At 52.7% G+C, this 19,566-nt stretch overlaps 1 protein-coding gene across 1 annotated transcript; it reads right to left on the minus strand.

Annotated features, from left to right (window-relative positions):
* Nucleotides 1-14,428: 14,428 nt before the first annotated feature.
* Nucleotides 14,429-19,360, minus strand: LOC125511488. Its single transcript, XM_048676871.1, has 7 exons — nucleotides 17,585-19,360; nucleotides 17,393-17,483; nucleotides 17,143-17,300; nucleotides 16,999-17,050; nucleotides 15,872-15,951; nucleotides 15,658-15,751; nucleotides 14,429-15,576 (listed from the first exon to the last, which is right to left on the minus strand). The coding sequence occupies exons 1-7, from the start codon at nucleotides 18,788-18,790 to the stop codon at nucleotides 14,981-14,983; spliced, it is 2,277 nt and encodes a 758-aa protein (XP_048532828.1). The 5' UTR covers nucleotides 18,791-19,360; the 3' UTR covers nucleotides 14,429-14,980.
* Nucleotides 19,361-19,566: the final 206 nt, after the last annotated feature.

Consider the following 19,566-nt stretch of genomic DNA (forward strand, 5'->3'; position numbering starts at 1 on the left):
GGAGCGGATTAACGGCTAGGATCGCATTGCCTGGGCTATGTCCCATGGGCCCGGGAGGTCAGTGACAGGGAACGGGTTTACACTCTTCCCTCTTTTTTTGCGGGGTAAAAGGAGTTTTATTCAAAAATTATAGAGTTACAATTGAGAGGCAAGAAATCCTCAGTACACTCTTCCCCGCTGCACGAGCCATAACAAATTCTGTGTGCGATAAATAAAGTATCATATAATCGTCAGGTTATAAACATTTTTCGAATTACTAAAGGAATGGCACTTCTAGTTCCGATGGCCACGGAAAATATCAAGAAGCTATTTGTTTAAAGCTATGATTGTTCTGGTTTTTTCAATAACAAAAAAGTCAAACCTGAAGGATCTCGATTCATTAAAAAAGGGGGAGAGAATTGCCAAGTTAATACAAGGAAAATTGGGCTAAAACTGGCGCAACACCGACCGACATGGCCATCCACGCGAAAACCTCCACGCCGTCAAAAAGAGTACATTGTGTTGAGGTTGTCACTAGGCGTCATCGTCTTCATCCCTCCACGAGCCAGCGATTCCAACTTCACCGTCGAGTTCCACCAACGAAGCCCTCATCGAAACAGACGCTGGAGCTCATGTAGGCCCATGCAAAAGCAGATGACCACCCATGCTGAAAACCAGACAACTCTGACTCAAGCGGCAAACCTTGCTGGAGAAAAGGGTCGAGCTTGCGTCACACAAGCCTTTGTAGCTAAACCCGATATGATGCCATCGTCGCTGCCAAGGCATGCTCCACAGAGGCAAGCCGAGGCGCGAATACCCCTCAAACATGTCGGGAGACACCTCAACCCAACTTTGCACGAAGCCACCATTGCCACCAAACAGGCGACCACGCCAAACGGACCCGGGCGACCATCTCTGGATCCAGCTCCAAGAAGCACGACCAGGATTGATGGTCTTCAAGACGATGCCCCAAAGGGGGAGCACGACCAAGATTAATGGTCTTCAAGACGATTCCCGAAAGGGGGAGCGCGGCTAGGATCAATGACCTTCAAAACGACGCCCCAAAAGGGGAGCACGGCTAGGATCGATGGCGTTCAAGACGACGCCCCAAAGGTGGGAATGACGATGTCGACGCCCTCGCTTGACCCAACACCGCGCCTTAGGCTTTCATCCGAAGAGCATGATCCGAGGAAGGGAGAGGTTGGAGGCCTCCGAGGAGATGTAGTCAACTAGTAAGAACCCGACCGACTTCCGTCCATAACATCGCAGACAACATCCCTACACACCACACTTTCACTGGACCACCCATCTCCCGTGCCGACGGCATGGGAGAGCCACCATAGACCATTGCCTCGGCGGCGGCCCATATATATCCAGCCGCCCGACCGGATCCAACGGCCTCCTACGACAACACCGCCACGCCCCAGCAGCCCAGCTGTCGGCCGCGTGGCGGACTGGTGGTAGCTTCCCCCTCTGTGTGAGGTTGTTACCTGTTTATCAATTTCATTCAGAAATAAAATTGGGAGCGGTGCTCCGCTCCATGAAAAGGCCAAAGAAGAAAAAACGAGTTTCGATCGTCAAAATCAGGTGTTCATTTTCACGCGCGTGTGGTGTGTGGCAGTTTATAAGCCCGACGACGGGACGGCGATGAGACAGGACCTCCACTGTCCTGTTGGAGCCGTGCAAAAAGGCCGGATGACACATAGTGCCAGACCTCAACTGTTGTTATCCGCAACGCAACGCAGCTTTCATCTCCTCGCCATGCCGGCCGCTAGCTTGCAGGCATCCTGCCTGACTTTTTAAGTTACGCTGTAAATTCTTTCCATGAGAACATCATGGCATACGACAGCGATCTATCTAACACCTAGTACTGCACCTCCAGATATCGCTGGCACGGCCATTGGGCTTGTGTCACCCGACCCGTCAGGCTCAGGCAGCAACGAGCGGACATGTTAGACTGTATATATACACACGTAGTCTGTGTATTAATATTGTAACATTGTATTGTATCTCTTGGTACCTCTATATAATGAAATAGCCACATCCCGTTTAGGGTGTCGAGCAAGTTCTCAACATATTGTATTTTACATGGTATCAGACTAGGGTTTCGATGTCTCCCGCCGCCGCCGCTGCCGGTGCGCCGACCTTCGTCGCTGCCACCGCCGCCGGGCCGGCCCTCGCCCCTATGTCACCGTTCCTCGCTTCTCGGCCCCTTGCGTCGGCCTACGGGGCCCTGCCGCCGACCGAGTCCCCGATCGGATCAAATCCATTGGCCGACTCCTCTGCTGAGTTCACTGTGCCGCCATCTCATGGCGTTGCTGTGCAGCCGCCCTACGGCGCCGTCGCGCAGACGCCCGGTGGCGTCGCTCCTGCCATGTATGGTGCGCCGCCGGCAGCCCAGGGCTTCCTTCAGCCGCTGCCGTCCTCCTGGCCCGTGGCGTCCTACGCGGCGCCGCATCATCACCAACCCTATGCGGCTCTCCCGTCGCATCACCACCAGCCACCGTCGACGCCGATCTACTCCGCGCCGCCACCGCAGCAGCACTTTCTGGCGCAGCCGCCGCAGCCCTACGCGTCGTCGCCGCACCAACCCTACTCCGCGCCGTCCGGGTTCGTGGCTGCACCGCCGCAGCCATCCTACGGGGCCGCGGTGAACTACGGAGCCGATGCCCTCGTTCTCGGTGCTCCTGGCGTCTAATCGGCAGGTGCTCCTCATCTCGAGACAGCCCCATCGACGGGTCCCTACGCGCCATCGATGCATGCTCACGCCGCTCAGGTCACGGCGTCGTCACCGTTTTACTTCTCGCATCTGCTGCCGGTGAAGCTCACGCCGGACAACTACCTGTCCTGGCGTGCCCAGGTGTTGCCTCTTCTGCGCAGTCGCTATCTGGAGGGCTATGTTGACGGATCCATCCCGTGTCCGCCCACTCATCACCCGGCGTATCATACATGAGTGGCCCAGGATCAGGCCATTCTCTCTGCCATCCAGTCCTCGCTCACTCCGAGCGTCTCGTCGCTGGTCATCTTTGCAACTACATCCCGGGAGGCGTGGGCGGCGCTTCACACCAGCTTCTCCTCGCAGTCTCAGGCGCGTGCTCACTCTATACGCACCGAGCTTGGTGTGTTGGAAATATGCCCTAGAGGCAATAATAAATTAGTTATTATTATATTTCCTTGTTCATGATAATCGTTTATTATCCATGCTAGAATTGTATTGATAGGAAACTCAGATACATGTGTGGATACATAGACAACACCATGTCCCTAGTAAGCCTCTAGTTGACTAGCTCGTTGATCAATAGATGGTTACGGTTTCCTGACCATGGACATTGGATGTCATTGATAACGGGATCACATCATTAGGAGAATGATGTGATGGACAAGACCCAATCCTAAGCATAGCACTAGATCGTGTAGTTCGTATGCTAAAGCTTTTCTAATGTCAAGTATCATTTCCTTAGACCATGAGATTGTGCAACTCCCGGATACCGTAGGAGTGCTTTGGGTGTGCCAAACGTCACAACGTAACTGGGTGGCTATAAAGGTACACTACAAGTATCTCCGAAAGTGTCTGTTGGGTTGGCACGAATCGAGACTGGGATTTGTCACTCCGTGTGACGGAGAGGTATCTCTGGGCCCACTCGGTAGGACATCATCATAATGTGCACAATGTGATCAAGGAGTTGATCACGGGATGATGTGTTACGGAACGAGTAAAGAGACTTGCCGGTAACGAGATTGAACAAGGTATCGGGATACCGACGATCGAATCTCGGGCAAGTATCGTACCGCTAGACAAAGGGTATTGTATACGGGATTGATTAAGTCCTTGACATCGTGGTCCATCCGATGAGATCATCGTGGAACATGTGGGAGCCAACATGGGTATCCAGATCCCGCTATTGGTTATTGACCGGAGAACGTCTCGGTCATGTCTGCATGTCTCCCGAACCCGTAGGGTCTACACACTTAAGGTTCGATGACGCTAGGGTTATAAAGGAAGTTTGTATGTGGTTACCGAATGTTGTTCGGAGTCCCGGATGAGATCCCGGACGTCACGAGGAGTTCCGGAATGGTCCGGAGGTAAAGATTTATATATGGGAAGTCCTGTTTTGGTCACCGGAAGAGTTTCGGGGTTTATCGGTAACGTACCGGGACCACCGGGAGGGTCCCGGGGGTCCACCAAGTGGGGCCACCAACCCCGGAGGCTTGCATGGGCCAAGAGTGGTGAGGGACCAGCCCCTTAGTGGGCTGGTGCGCCTCCCATAAGGGCCCATGGCGCCTAAGAGGTGGAAAGGGGGCAAACCCTAGGGGATATGGGCCTTAGGGCCCATATTGGTGCGCCTCCCTCTCCCATCCCCTCTTGGCCGCCCCCCTTGCTCCCCATCTAGGGCTGCTTCCCCCCCTAGGGGTGGGAACCCTAGAGGGGGCGCAGCCCCTCCCCTTCCCCTATATATATGAGGCCTAGGGCTGCCCATAAGACACGCGATTCGATCTCTCGTTGGTGCAGCCCTGCATCTCTCCCTCCCTCCTCTTCTGTGGTGCTTGGCGAAGCCCTGCAGGATAGCCACGCTCCTCCACCACCACCACGCCGTTGTGCTGCCGCTGGATGGAGTCTTCCTCAACCTCTCCCTCTCTCCTTGCTGGATCAAGGCGTGGGAGACGTCACCGGGCTGCACGTGTGTTGAACGCGGAGGTGCCGTGCGTTCGGCACTTGGTCATCGGTGATTTGAATCACGACGAGTACGACTCCATCAACCCCGTTCACTTGAACGCTTCCGCTTAGCAATCTACAAGGGTATGTAGATGCACTCTCCTTCCCCTCGTTGCTGGTCTCTCCATAGATAGATCTTGGTGACACGTAGGAAAATTTTGAATTTCTGCTACGTTCCCCAACATGGTGACCTCAGCATCACGGACTACTTCAACAAGATGTGGGGTCTCGCCGACACATTGGCCTCAGTTGGCCAGTCTCTGCAGGATGAGGAGTTCACCACTTTCGTTCTTAACGGGCTCGACGATGATTCTGACAATCTCGTTGAGAACGTTCATGGCTGTGACGATCCGCTTCCACCTCGTGAGCTGTATGCCCGCCTCCTTGGCCGTGAACAGCGCATCAAGGCCCGCCGTGTCTCACCGGGTTTCGCCTCCGCCAACGCCGCCACTCGCGGCAAACCTCAGCGGCTTTCATCTTCAGGGGGCAAGTCGGCACCATCTTCGCATCCGGCCCCGCGTGGCAATGCGCCATCCATCACGGGTGGCAACCGTCCGGTTGCTTGCTGCTCCTCCTGCGGTGCCCCGCAGGCTTGCCAGCTGTGTGGTCTGGAGCGCCACATTGCATCTCGATGTCATCGTCGCTACAAGCAAGATTTTATGGGCCTTGGCAACAATGGCAAAGGAAACGACAAGCAGGCTGCCGCTGCCGTGACTACTCATGATCATGGTCGCACTCCGTCCTACTCCATTGATCCATCATGGTATATGGACACCGGCGCTACTAACCACCTCACCAGCGAGATGGGCAAGCTCTCTACTCAGGAGCCATACTGTGGTCATGATCAGGTGCACACCGCCAGCGGAGCAGGTATGCGCATCTCTCATGTTGGTCAGGCTTCTCTCCTTGCACACAATTTTCGCAAACTACATCTTTCCAATGTCCTTCGTGTTCCCTCTGCTACGCGTAGTTTCTTGTCTATTCCTCAACTTACACGTGATAATAATGTCCTTGCTGAGTTTCATCCTTTTTGTTTCTTTATCAAGGATCGGGACACGAGGGCCGTTCTTCTTAGCGGTCGTCTTCGCCATGGCTTGTACGCACTTGATGTACCGAGCACACCATCCATGCAGTCTTCTCCTCAGGCGTTCAGTGGTGTTCGTGTGTCTCCTACGCACTGGAATGCGCGCCTTGGTCATCCTGCGGCCCCTATAGTTCGTCATGTGTTGCATAGTCATGAACCACCAGTTGTGTCCAATAAATCTGCTGACACCGTCTGTGATGCCTGTCAGCAGGGCAAGTCCCCAACTTCCGTTTTCAGAGTCTAGTCGTGTTGTGAAACATCCTCTTGAGCTTGTGTTTTCTGATGTATGGGGTCATGCCCAGACATCTGTTAGTGGTCACAATTATTATGTCAGTTTTATTGATGCTTATAGTCGGTTTACTTGGCTGTATCTTATTAAGCGCAAGTCTGATGTGTTCGATGTTTTTATCCAGTTTCAAGCACATGTTGAGCGTCTCCTTAAGCAGAAAATCATCCATGTTCAATCTGACTGGGGGGTGAATACCACAACCTCAACTCTTTTTTTAACAAACTTGGGATTTCGCATCGTGTCTTGTCCTCATACTCATCAGCAAAATGGAATTGCCGAACGTAAGCATCGTCATCTTGTTGAAACTGGCCTAACCTTGCTCGCTCATGCATCCATTCCGTTTCGGTTTTGGAGTGATGCTTTCTCCACAGCTTGTTTTCTCATAAATAGGCTTCCCTCACGACTCCTGAAAATGCAAACTCCGCTTGAACTCTTGCTCAACGAGACTCCGGACTACACCTTTTTTAAGGTGTTCGGGTGTGCATGTTGGCCTCACCTTCGCCCATATAACAAGCGTAAATTAGAGTTTCGGTCTAAGAAGTGTGTCTTCCTGGGGTACAGTTCTCTTCACAAAGGGTACAAATGCCTCCATGTTCCTACAAATCGCGTTTACATCTCTCGTGATGTGGTGTTTGATGAAACCGACGCGGCAGCTCCTGCTCGGGTCGTGCATGTCCCATGCATAACGGGTTCGACCCGCGTACCCGCCCCTGCATCGCCACTGGAGGCTGCCGTGCAGGCGCCGGTCTTGCATGGCCCACGGGTGGCCTCGCCTGGCCTGCCACTGGCCTCGCCCAGTCCTTCGGCTGGCGCCCCGCCTGGCCCTCGGCTGGCCTCGCCTGGCGTGCCGCTGGCCTCGCCCAATCTTTCGGCTAGCGCTCCGCCTGACCCAGGAGGGGTCACGCCCGACCTGGAGGCATCTTCGCCTCGGTCGGCGGTTGCTTCGACCGGCCTGGAGCTGGACCCGGTCAGTCCCGCCTCGGCTGCTAGTGGGATGGCCTCGCCTGGCTCGTCGTCGTCAGGGAGCCCTAGTGCCAGCTCTCCCGATGCTGCAGCTTCGTCTCCATCACCGGTTGCGACGGTCTCGCCGCGGCCTGTGGTCCCTCTTCGTCCTCGTACGCGGAGTCAGTCGGGCATTTTCTGTCCGAAGGAACGCAAGGACGGGACTGTGGCATGGCTAGCCGCGTGCATGGCTCACATTGCTGCTGATCCCACTGCTGAGCCTCGACACTTCCAGGCTGCACTGAGTATTCCTCACTGGCACGCTGCTATGAAACAGGAGATTCAGGCTCTCCAGAAAAATGACACTTGGCAGCTTGTTCCTCCAGTATCTGGTGTCAATGTTATTGATTCCAAGTGGGTTTTCAAAGTCAAGAGACATGCTGATGGTTCCATCGAACGCTACAAGGCACGGCTTGTCACCAAGGGCTTCAAACAGAGGTATGGTCTTGATTATGAAGACACGTTCAGTCCAGTCAGCAAGCCTACTACCATTCGCTTGCTGTTGTCTCTTGCTGTCACTCGTGGATGGTCTCTTCGTCAGCTTGATGTGCAGAACGCTTTTCTCCATGGAATTCTGGAGGAGGAGGTTTATATGCGTCAGCCACCTGGATTTGTTGATCCTGCACGCCCTCGTCATCTCTGTCGTCTGACTAAGGCGCTATATGGACTGAAACAGGCTCCTCGTGCATGGCATGCTCGTCTTGGCTCTATTCTTCAAGCACTTGGGTTTACTCCCTCCACTGCAGACACATCGCTGTTCCTTCTCCAGCGTCCTGAGGTTACGATGTATCTTCTGGTTTATGTTGATGATATCATTCTCATCAGTTCATCCCATGCTGCTACTGATCGTCTTGTGGTTGCACTCAGTGGTGCCTTTGCTATCAAGGATTTGGGTGCCTTGCATTTTTTTTCCTTGGTCTGGAGGTTTCACGTTCTTCTGCTGGTTTGACTCTTACACGGAAGAAGTACTCCCTCGATCTGCTGCGTCGTGCTGGTATGCTGAAGTGCAAACATGCTATTACTCCGATGTCTGCCACTGATCGGTTATCTGCCCTTGATGGAGATGCTCTTTCACCTGAGGATGCTACTGAGTATCGCAGTCTCGTTGGTGGTCTGCAATACCTTACTATTACCAGGCCTGATATCTCCTATGCAGTCAACCGTGTCTGTCAGTTTCTTCATGCTCCCAGGACATCTCATTGGTCAGCTGTGAAATGTATTCTGCGTTACATCTGTCTTACTGTCTCCTATGGTTTGCTTCTTCAGCCTGCGTCCTCGTATGAGCTCTCAGCTTTCTCAGATGCAGATTGGGCTGGCAGTCCTGATGACAGGCGATCCACGGGGGGATATGCGGTATTTCTGGGTTCTAACCTGATCGCCTGGAATGCTCGAAAGCAGGCCACAGTGTCTCGCAGTAGTACTGAAGCTGAGTACAAAGCAGTTGCTGATGCCACTGCTGAGATCATATGGGTACAGTCTCTGTTGAGAGAGTTGAGAGTTGCTTCAGCACATCCTCCAGTTCTGTGGTGTGATAACATTGGTGCTACATATCTTCCATCTAATCCAGTGTTTCACGCTAGGACGAAGCACATTGAGGTTGACTATCATTTTGTTCGGGAACGTGTTGCACAGAAGCTACTTTGTATCAAGTTCATTCCATCAAAGGATCAACTTGCTGACATCTTCACGAAGCCTCTTCCACAACCACAGTTTGTAGGCTGTAGGCGCAATCTTAACTTGCTTTGTATTTCAGGCCACAGTTAAGATTGAGGGAGGGTGTTAGACTGTATATATACGTAGTCTGTGTATTAATATTGTAACATTGTATTGTACCCCTTGGTACCTCTATATAATGAAAGAGCCACACCCCGTTTAGGGTGTCGAGCAAGTTCCCAACATATCGTGTTTTACAGGACATGCATGTTTGTGCACAGTTTTTCTCTTCTTCTTTCCACACCTACTCTTACTTGGACACGCATATTTATTTTTCCACAGTGAAGTGGACTGTAACAGCACCAAAGTAGAGTAGAGTAGAGCTGCATGGCGTTGAAAGGTCCTTCACGTCATGGCTCATGCATGGGCTCCTGACACTTCACGTCGTAACGAGACAATCACGACGGCACATACCGGAGCTGGTGGCTACGATGGCGGAGAACACCGAACCCCGAGCGAAGAACTGGATCTTCCAGCTTCATGAGGTTCTTGAGCACAAGCTGTTCACAAAGATGGTTGTAACTTTATGGACAGTATGGTATGCAAGGAGGCAGGCGATACACGAATGAATATTTCAATCACCCATGCAGACCCATTCTTTTGTGGAGTCCTATCTCCGCGAGCTGGAGCAAGTCAGGGAAAAAACACCCCCTCGGGTTTCTGCTACACCTACGAGGGAAGTTGAACAAAGATGGATAGCCTCACCACCGGGGTTGGTAAAGTTCAACGTCGATGAAGCGGTGGCAAGGCGTAGCCGTGGTGGGGCGGTTGCCACAGTATGCCGAGACCACACGGGTCTATACCTAGGATCATCGGCGGTGGTTTATAATGGAGTTTTTGATCCGACTATCTTGGAAACTTATGCGTGCAGGGAAGCTCCGGCACTTGCTAGTGACCTGCAAGTGTCACATATGATAATAGCATCGGATTGCCAAGGGGTGGTCAATGACATCAACCAAGGAACGGGGGGACCGCACTCTGCGATCATCCAGGAGATTTTGGGGCGTAGAAATATGTTCACTTCTGTTTCTTTTGTTCATGAGCGGAGAAATTTTAATTTCGAGGTTCACAATCTTACCAAATTAGCTTGTAATCTTCAGTCTGATAGACATCTTTGGTTGGTCAACCCTTATGATCAACGTGTTGTACCCATAAACATTATCGATAATCAATAAAGTGGCGAGATTCCTCAAAAAAAAACATACCGGCGGCAATGCCTGGAACAATGCAACGACGGAAAGCTCTTGCAGAGCGCAAGCGCGGTGCACCATCACCGTCCATCCATCCCGGCCGGCCGGCCGGCAGCGACGCCGGCGGCCACGGGCAAGTGGCGGCGGCGTACCCGAGCCGAGAGGCGACGACAGAGGCCACCAGCCCCCAGGTGGCACCTGCCTGCCACCCCGAGGCGTCGCTCTTCTGAAGATTGATTTTAAGTACTTACTGTTGGCTGGACAGGACAGACAAGCTTTGCCCCGGCGGCCGACAGGAGCCATCGGGGAGGTCAGGATATTCACGCTCGCCGTCAGAATCAGAACCCCTCCGTCCGTCCTTTCCCCCAGACTCACTCAGACTGGCACGGCACGTTCGGAAACGACGGGGCATCCATCCAAGTCCACTGTTGGACGAAAAGAGGCAGTGCCCGCCGCCGCCGGCCGGATCAGTCGAGATCGACGATGAAATCCAGTATCATTTCACATCCACTCGCTCACTGCTGCATGGCATTGGCATGGCAATGGCATGGGCAACTTGGTGCATGCTCGGCCAATCCTGCCTGTCAGAACCACCGCGCGCATGCATGGTGATGGAGAGGTCGTTAAGCAGCACTCCATCCAGGGCCCGGCCGCATGGGCGCCGGTGATGAGCCGGCTGACATAATAAACCGGAGAGTGCCTACGTACTTCATGGCAGCCCATGGCCATAGCCATGCTTTGGCGCCGACTACACATCTCATCTCATGGGCAACACAGCCTTTGCGTCTCTGACGATTTTTACAGTGGCTGCCGTGCTGTTGCCCCGACGACCTTACTTACCTTTGCCCGACAGGAGCCATGGGGAAGTTGAGGACATTCACGCTCGCTCACACTCGTCCGTCAGAAACTCAGAATCCATCTGTCCGTCCTTTGCCCAGACTGACACGGCACGTACAGCACAGCACAGAGACGACGCCATCCGTCCGTCCATCCGTTCATCCATCCATCCAAGTCGACTGTTGGCCGAGAATGAGGAGTGGCAATGCCTGCTGCTTCGAGATCGATGACTGTCTGTCTGATTCAACTTCACTAGTCGATCGACCGGCCGCATGGCATCGGCATGGGCGCCATCATGCTCTTCAGCAGGTGGGCGGTAAGGGCAAGTAGTGATCCTGTCTGTCAGAGAAGCCGTGGCATGGCATGGCAGGGCAGAGAGATTTTTCAGCACTGCAGCCGTGGACGGACAGTGGATAGCCTGACCGGCCGGCATAAACCGGGAAGAGTGTGTGCTTCATGGCGCCACACCCGTGCCCATGCTTTCACGCCGCCCGCCGTTTGCTAGTAGCTTTTACTCCACAGATCTAAGGCCAACTTCAACCTGCCGCCCCAAATAGACATCGATTTGGTCCGCTTTTTATTCGTCTGGGTCAGCTTTAAGGTACGGCGTACGGTCCTGCTCGGCCAAATCAGGTGGGTGCACCCAACCGTCCGGCCCATTTGATCTGTCTGGCCGAATGTTGTCCAATAAACACATCTTACACAAATAAATCCGACGGCCATGGTTCATATGCCGGCATACTTGCCAGCGGCCTGCATACATGCAAGTACTCAAAAAACTCGTCTCTCTCGGCCGTAGTTCATGCCGACATACAAAATGATCGCGTCTCACCTATAGCTCATCCATCTATCTCGAGCATCTCCTTTTGTTTCTACTCGAATCAAACTCTTTACCTTGGGGACACCTTGCTCAAGTCGACCATCATGATCTTCATTTTTCTTCTAGATCCGCGTGAGCTTCACCTCGTTTGCTTTTGTCCGGGCATAGCTCTGCTTGATCTCGAGCTTCTTATGTTGTATGTCAAAGAAGGCCTTTATTTGCTCCTCTTTCTCTTGGCACTTCCTCTCCTCCCTCGCTTCCTTTTGGGTCATGAACCCCTTCAAAGTTTCTTGCAACACGGGTGTCGAAGCATCACACTTGTCATCCAACTTGGAGTTGTTCTTCCCCCTCGGCCGCTTCTCACCTTCACTTGGTTCAGCAATCGTCGTCGCCCCCGCCCTCACCTTTCTTTTGCGCGGCATATTGCTCCTTAAACTTTGGGCACTCAAAAATCATCGTCCAACAATGGGTCAAGGTGAATGGCATGTCCCTATGCTGGGTCTTGAAGGTCTTCAAAGATTGGAATGCCTGCAAATGAAGATAAAAGCAACAATATACATTGATATGCAAATGAGATGAATGCATCAAACACAAATATGGACCAGGGGAAGCAATTGTATACCATGTCTTTGACGCCTAGGCCAGTCATGGGACGACCGGTGATGTTCTCAAGGGAGGCACAAAACTTGATGCACTCCAATTGAATGAAAGCCAATCTCTTTGCGATGAACACGTCATCACAGTTACTCTCAAATTTGTAGGGCTCAAATTTCCTACGTTCATGGAAGTATGTATGAACCCTCCTCCAGAACATTGAGCCTTTTTGCTCGGCGTCAGTCTTGGGATCTTGTCCAATTTCCATCCATGCTTCGAAAAATCAACTTTTCCTCATCTTGTGTGTAGACTCCCGTCTGGATGCATTGTTGTCGCCTCCTTTGTACATTTACTTGGTGAGAGAGCTCCTCGTGGAACAATGGCTCATCGTCGATGTCCACACCATCTTATTTCCCTTGGTTCTCATGGTTGTCGATGTCTTCTTGCCCACGGACGTCTGTGTCTTCTTTCCCTTTCGCGTACTGGCCCTGGCTATCTTGGCTTTGGGTCTCATCGCCATCGTACACTTGGCCACCCTCAGATCCTGTCCTCCATGAATTCATGATAGTAGGTCGAGTCTTCATCAACCGGCGTCGGGGTCGGCGGTTCGTCGAACAGGTTGTGGGCATCGGGAAGTTGCCCGTAGGGATCTCCCGCGGATGCTTCCTTTGCGTCCCGGTGGACTGGCTGGCCACATGTGTGGCATTGAGGTCAAGGGCCGCCACCACCGGGAATGTCTGTGTGAGTTCACTCACTTCCGGCGAGCCACCCCAAGGTGACTCGAAGAAGCACGGCGGTCTGGCACCGCACGGCTTCAGCTACGATGACTGCCGCAACGACTGTTTTTTTTTGTCTGTCGCGACCTTCCTCTAGCCCTCTTCGCCGACTAGGCAGGCGTCTCCTTCGGAGTGTGCACCTTCTTCGGCTTCTTCTTTGGGTGCATGGTGCCGGTGGCCACACCTTTCCCGTGGCGGTCGGGAAGAAGGTGGTGGCGAGGTTTGGCGCGTCGACCATGGTGCGAGGGCGGGAGGGTTTAGGGAGTGAGAATGGGAAAACGAGGTGGTTGTGCCATCGATGAGTGGGCCGGGAGGAGGACAAGTGAGGGCATTGTGGGCGTATGCGCCTACACAAACCCGGCCTAAATTTTGGGCCGGAAATGCATTGCGACGGACAAAAGAAACAGACAGATGTTCGTTTGCATCCCCGCATTGGGCCGCGTTTTTTGTTCGCGGACCCAAATGGACGAGGTCGGATGAAGTGAGTCGTCGTATTGGAGTTGGCCTAAAGGAAGTAATACTAGCAAACATTGGAACCACTTGGCAATCTCTCTCTCTCACACACACACACACATGGCCTAGGATGTGGCAGCGCGGTTTGGCGCGTCGACCATGGCGCGAGGACGGGAGAGTTTTGGTAGAGAGAATGGGGAAATAGGGTGGTTGTGGCACCGGCCACCGATGAGCGGGTCAAAGGGAGGACAAGTGAGGACGTTGCAGGCGTTCGCACCAACACTAAACCGGCCCAAATTTTGGCCGAAAATGCGTTCAGCGGACAAAAAAAAACAGACATATGTCCGTTTGTGTCGCCTCGTTGATTGGCTGCGGCGGCCCAAACGGAGGAAATGGGTCGTCGCATAGTTGGCCTACTAAACAGAGCCTTTGGAACTATTTGGCGATCACTGAGAGAGGGAGAGAAAGAGAGACCTGTTCTTGGGTCAGAGCTGGAGGTCAAGGTCAAGAAGTTTTCCGAGGTGTAAACTGCACGGCCAAGAAAGTACAGTGCTACTGGTAACTGGAAAGGCCAGTTTCACCTTGGTGAAGTCAGGATATCATCACTGCCAAATAATAAGTGAGGGAGGGGCAAGGCAATGCAGGAGGTAAAAAGGTCAAGATCTGAGCACTCACTCACCCAGCCAGCTTTAATCAATCAAAGGTATTGAGAAGGAGACACAGGCAGGCAGGCATGAGTGAGTGAGAGATAGATGAGCCCCATACCATCACCATAACCATACCCAGGCTGAGGCTCAGGCTGGTCCCTGCAGTTTTAGGGATCCCATCAGACCCCAACTGCAACTGCACCATCCCTATCTATCCATCCTCATCATGTAGAGGATGGTGAGAGAGGTCCCCCACCCCCACCTGACCATGTCCACCACACCTCACCAGCACACTGAAATGGAGGCGTCAATGTGCACAGTAAAACACCATTAAACTCACACACAACAACATGTAACAACAAATGAAATGAATCCAATATGTGCACTCCATCCTCAAGATCCAACCCTAGCTAGCTCCCCGCTCGCCCCCTTCGATCGACATGCCGACCGGGGCGAGGGAAGTCGAAACTGGCCAAAAACATATGTTCATCCTCTCCTATATATTTACTTCACGGAGGGCTCCGGAACAGCGAAGATAAACGGCATCAAAGAGGTCTTGGATGCACAGACCCCACCACAAGGATTGCATAATTCAGCCAAGGAAGGCGGCCCGTCTTCCCCCGGGCCTGCTGCTACAACACCGTCGACGCTGGCGGGATCTTGGAGGACCACCCGGGCTACATACAACTTATGGTCCACAAGCATGTTAGCACAAGAAACCAGCCATGTGACGCTTTGTACCATAACAGTATATCTGGACGAGCGTCAAGCTCGGGCCAGCCAGGCTTCTCGAGGCGGGGCATCAAAGCATTCGCCGTGAAGTCGAGAGGCGCCGTGCTTCTGGGAAACCCACTGATGAAGCAATGCCGAGAAGACGCGATGTCAAACTTGCACCGGCAAGCCATAGTTCTGGAATGACCTGATGTGGCCGTCCCAGCTTGCGGTGACTATGACCTGGCCCCAGGCATGTGTGGCTGCATTCTGGCAAGACGCCTTCAGGAACTTGTACTGAGATTTACGCAAAGTAGATGCCGTCGCGGAGTTGGATGCCAGATGCTCCTCCGGCCACGTGGCTGATCCCCTTGGAGCAGACTCCGCGAGGAACGCCCTGCTAAGAGTGAAATTGCCCGATGGTAACCGGAACATGTTGTCATCTTCGAGGCAATCTTCAGTCTGGCAGCGTGATGTGCTACTGTCCTGTATGTCACAGAGGTCGCCGGACACTTCTTGCCGTAAAGAAGGGATGTTGCAGGCCAGTGAAATAGAGTTCCTTGATTGTGAGGCGTTCCACGGTATGGCGATGGAGACATCGTTGCTGAAAAAACGCTCGTATGACCACACTGTCTTCACACGGCTTGTGACTGGGGCAAGTTGGTTCACATGATTCCACATGTAGATACGGGAGTCGTCACTAGCAGAGATTATGTGATCTCCGTCTGGGGTAAATGATGCAGCAACTTGGCTTGAACTTTGCAATCCTGAGAATAGGAGATAGAAATGTGAACTTCAGGGTCACGGATACTATGAGTTAACCCAAGACAAGAATATGGTGTCAGTACCTTTGTAGTTGGAAATTATATGAACCCCATCAAGAATGCGAACTTGTGAGTCACCAGATGTTACCATCAACTTCTTTGGATCAGATGGGCAGTACTGTCAACACAAGTTTTGAAGAAAAAGATAATGTAAGAATCACTCACAACAATAAGTAGATTCCAAATAAGTATCACAGAAAAAAAGATCCTGTGCAGTCAACAGATCTTAAGACAGTACCTGGAAACCAACTATTCTTTTAAGTGGAGACTTCTTCCTGCCATTCAGAGAGACCTGAGATTCCAGTTCTAGACGATTTTCTGTGTAAAGAAGGAAAATAAGTTAGAAATAAGATACTGATATGATTTAGCAAACAATGAACACTTCAGCATATTAAAAGAACATCAGATAAAGAAATTAAGATTCTTTGTGTCCCACAAAATCGATCGGGTTAACAATAGTTTGCTGCCTTACTAGCAAGTTCAATTATTTTTACTAGCCTTTTCCAGAAACACTGAATTGATGGTATCATAATTAAAATTCTAAATATGAACTTTCAACGTAACGATGGTAAATGTAAGGTGTTATGTGTTCTCCAAGATCTATATATAAGCAGGACAACATAATTACTCCAAAGGAGCATTATAAATTCTGGGATTCCATTTTACCAAAAAGTAATATTTTACCTACTGTTCACTCATTGACAGTACAGGAATATCCACATTCAGAAATACAGAGTTTTGACTAGAATTTTCATTATTATTTTTTCCATTTCAATCTTAGGAGTTGGAATTCCACTCCCGCCAAAACAGAAGCCACTGTTGTATTACATCAACATGACAATGATCCTATTAAGTAATACATTGTCGACAGCACATGCCACCTATTCAACGCCAAATATACAGAGTATTTCTTTTGTTTCGCTAATTTTCCAACTGTTGGATGCCTATATTTAATATCCGTTAATGGCACATTCTTGTTTATTCATCAGGACGGAGAGGAGCGCAAACAGGGAAAATCAAGGAAACAACTGTTGGATTAGAGTTGATGAAAAATCTCTGAGCGTTATCTTCTTTCTAATAAAACCAAGGAAACTACATCCATAAGCTCAAACAGGATGACTTGCGTAGCAACTAGAGGATAGCAACAATCCTGCTTTCGCTATTTTTATAGCGAGGACAAAATGAGGTATCCCTATCATTACTAATGTGCATATACATTTTGGATGTCCTCATGAAAGCAAACGATATCGACATATTAACAAACAAATGAGGATGTCGACTGAAGCTACTATTTCCAAAATCATTAGTTTGCCAATCATCAGGAAGTACAACTCAAATCTCACAAACAAACCAACTCATGATTACCTGATGCATCGTAGTAGCGGCAATTTCCTGTTATGGTCCCAACCACTACCCCCTGAATGAAACCAGCAGAAATATAAGCATCTCAGTGAATCAACAAATGGTCACTTGGTAAAAACAGGCCAGTACAAGGATATTCAAGCGAACCTTTCCATCAGGCCGGTAACAGACTGCGGTTATGATCTCTTTGCTATTAGCCCAGTCTACCACTAGGCATTTACGAACATCCCAAATGCGAACCAATCCATCAATACAACCGCTGATAAAATAATTGTCACTCGTAGGGTGAAACTGAACACATGTCACTGCATAATAGATAACAAAGTTGATGTCAGCATCATATGGTGAAGAGCGGCAGGTTGTGAAATGGATTCGCTCATGGGGGCGAAGGGTTTACCGTAGTTATTGTGGAAGAAAACCTTGAGACAACTGTTGCACCCGACCCGCCACAATCGAGCAGTTTTATCCATAGATGCAGAAATCAAGTCCTGCACAAAACCAAGTGTACATAGATGATTAGATGAGCATAACAACATCTGTGGTAGATCCTTCAAGTGCATGGAAACACACTGTCTGGACTGCAACTCACCCCATTTTTGGACCATGAGAGATCCAAGATGGCATCATCATGCCCATGGAATTCATGCACAGGGACCTGAGACAGCGCAAAGGTGCGGTGAGGGATCACAACGCAGGCCGGATCTGCTTGCCCCTTTGAGCTCTTGTCCTGTTTGCTCTTGGTCCCTTCGCTGGAGTTGACAGGGGCCAGTTCAGAGTTCTCATTGACAGTGAAGAACACACACGACGGATCGTCCTCGGCGAAGTCGAGTTCGTCGGGCCTCTCGCCTTCCACCACCCGCCACACCCGCACCACGCCGTCCTCGCCTCCGGTGGCCAGGTACTGCCCGTCGGAGCTGAACTTCATGGCCACAATGGGGCCCTTGTGCGCCCTGATCTCTTGGCCCCTGTACACAGCTGACAATTCCTTTGACCGCTTCTTGTATGGCCTGACCTTGACCCTGTCAAGGGCCTTCCCGGGCTTCCCGGCGCAACTCCGGCAGGAGCTGGAGGAGGTCGAATTCGCCTCGTCGTCGTCCTCGGCGTCGACGACGCAGGCGCCGATGCCCAGCCTCCGGAGCCACCCGAACCGCCTCCTCCGGCGGCTCTTCCTCGCCGCTAAGGACTTCTCAGGGGTGGAGGGCTCGTCCGAGGAGTCGTCCACCCGGCGCATCATCTCGCGGATGAAGGGGGAGGAGCCGGAGATCCTCTCGAATTCCGCGGCGGTGACGGTCCGGTTGGAGCGGCGCTCCCTGAGGCTCCGGAAGCTGCCGTCCTTGCCCAGCTCGTGGACCACGAAGACCGTGCCGTCGTCCAGGTTCTTGAACACGCACTCCAGGCCCTCCTCGCCGCCGCCGCCGGCGCTTCGGCCGGGCGCCCCCGCCTCCTCGTCCCCCGCAGCCCCGCGCGCGAGACGAGGGGCGGGCGAGGCCGGCGCCGCGCCGGGGCTCCCCAGGACGACGATCTCCTCGCCGGCGCGGGGCCTGGAGCGCGGCTCCGATTCGGCGGGATCCAGGAGGCCCAGGGAGCGGACGAACCGCTGGCGGCGCTCCTCGACGCTGAAGGGGCCCGTGGCCCAGACCTCGAGCAGGGCCCCGCCGCAGAGCCAGCCCTCGCCGTCGCCGCTGTGGCGGCCGGAGCTGGCCGGCGAGGCGACGGAGGGCGGCGAGATGGCCTCCCTGGAGTCGAAGAACTCCTCCTCGCCCGCGTCCGCGTCCAGCGAGCGCGCCCGCGCCATGGGCACGCCCGCACGACCAAGCGGAGGTGGCTCCACCACAACCAGTTCAGCCCCGCCGGCAGGCCGCCAAGAACCGAGCTTTAGCGGAGCGGGGGCGGCGAATCCGGCAGCGGATCTCGCGGCGCTGGCTCCCGGATCTCGGTGGAGTCCGTCCGTCCGTCCGTCCGTCCGTCGGGTCCTTTATGGCGCGCCCACTGCGTGGCAGCCTCTGCCTGCCGCTGGCGTCCTGCCACGGCCCTCTCTCTTTCTCTGTCCTGTTGGGGGACGGACGGATGATGCAGTGGCAGTGGTACTACCCCGCCGCTCCCTCGCTCTGCTACCTCTCGTGGGGTTGGGTGTCAACAAGGAGCGCAAGGGAACCAACCATCCACCACGACACCCAAAAGCGAGTAGAGTGGGCGGACGGAGGGAGGAGGGGAGCAGCAATAAAAGGCCACGATAGCTAGCTAGCCAGCACAGGAGCGAGCGAGGTAGGGGAGGGATCGGTTGGGGGCGGGGTCGGGGACGGGATCCATCCCAGCCGGCCCGGTAAAAAGCCGCTACCCACCACAACGGGACCGACGGCTGACTGCCTTCCCTTCCCCCTCCTTCCCCTCTCCTCCCCTTTCCCCTTTCCTTCCTCCATGCTCACTATTTCTATGTTTCTATTCTACTAGCAATATTTCTCTCATGTAAAAGAAAAAGGAATATTTCTCTGATGTGAAAAATTGTCTAATTTGGTTTGTTTGGGATTGTGAGATGGTGTTAGGTGACCCGTCTCCGACTTTTCAATTCAA

The sequence above is a fragment of the Triticum urartu genome, chromosome 5 (genome assembly GCF_003073215.2).
Source record: "Triticum urartu cultivar G1812 chromosome 5, Tu2.1, whole genome shotgun sequence".
Lineage (NCBI taxonomy): Eukaryota > Viridiplantae > Streptophyta > Magnoliopsida > Poales > Poaceae > Triticum > Triticum urartu.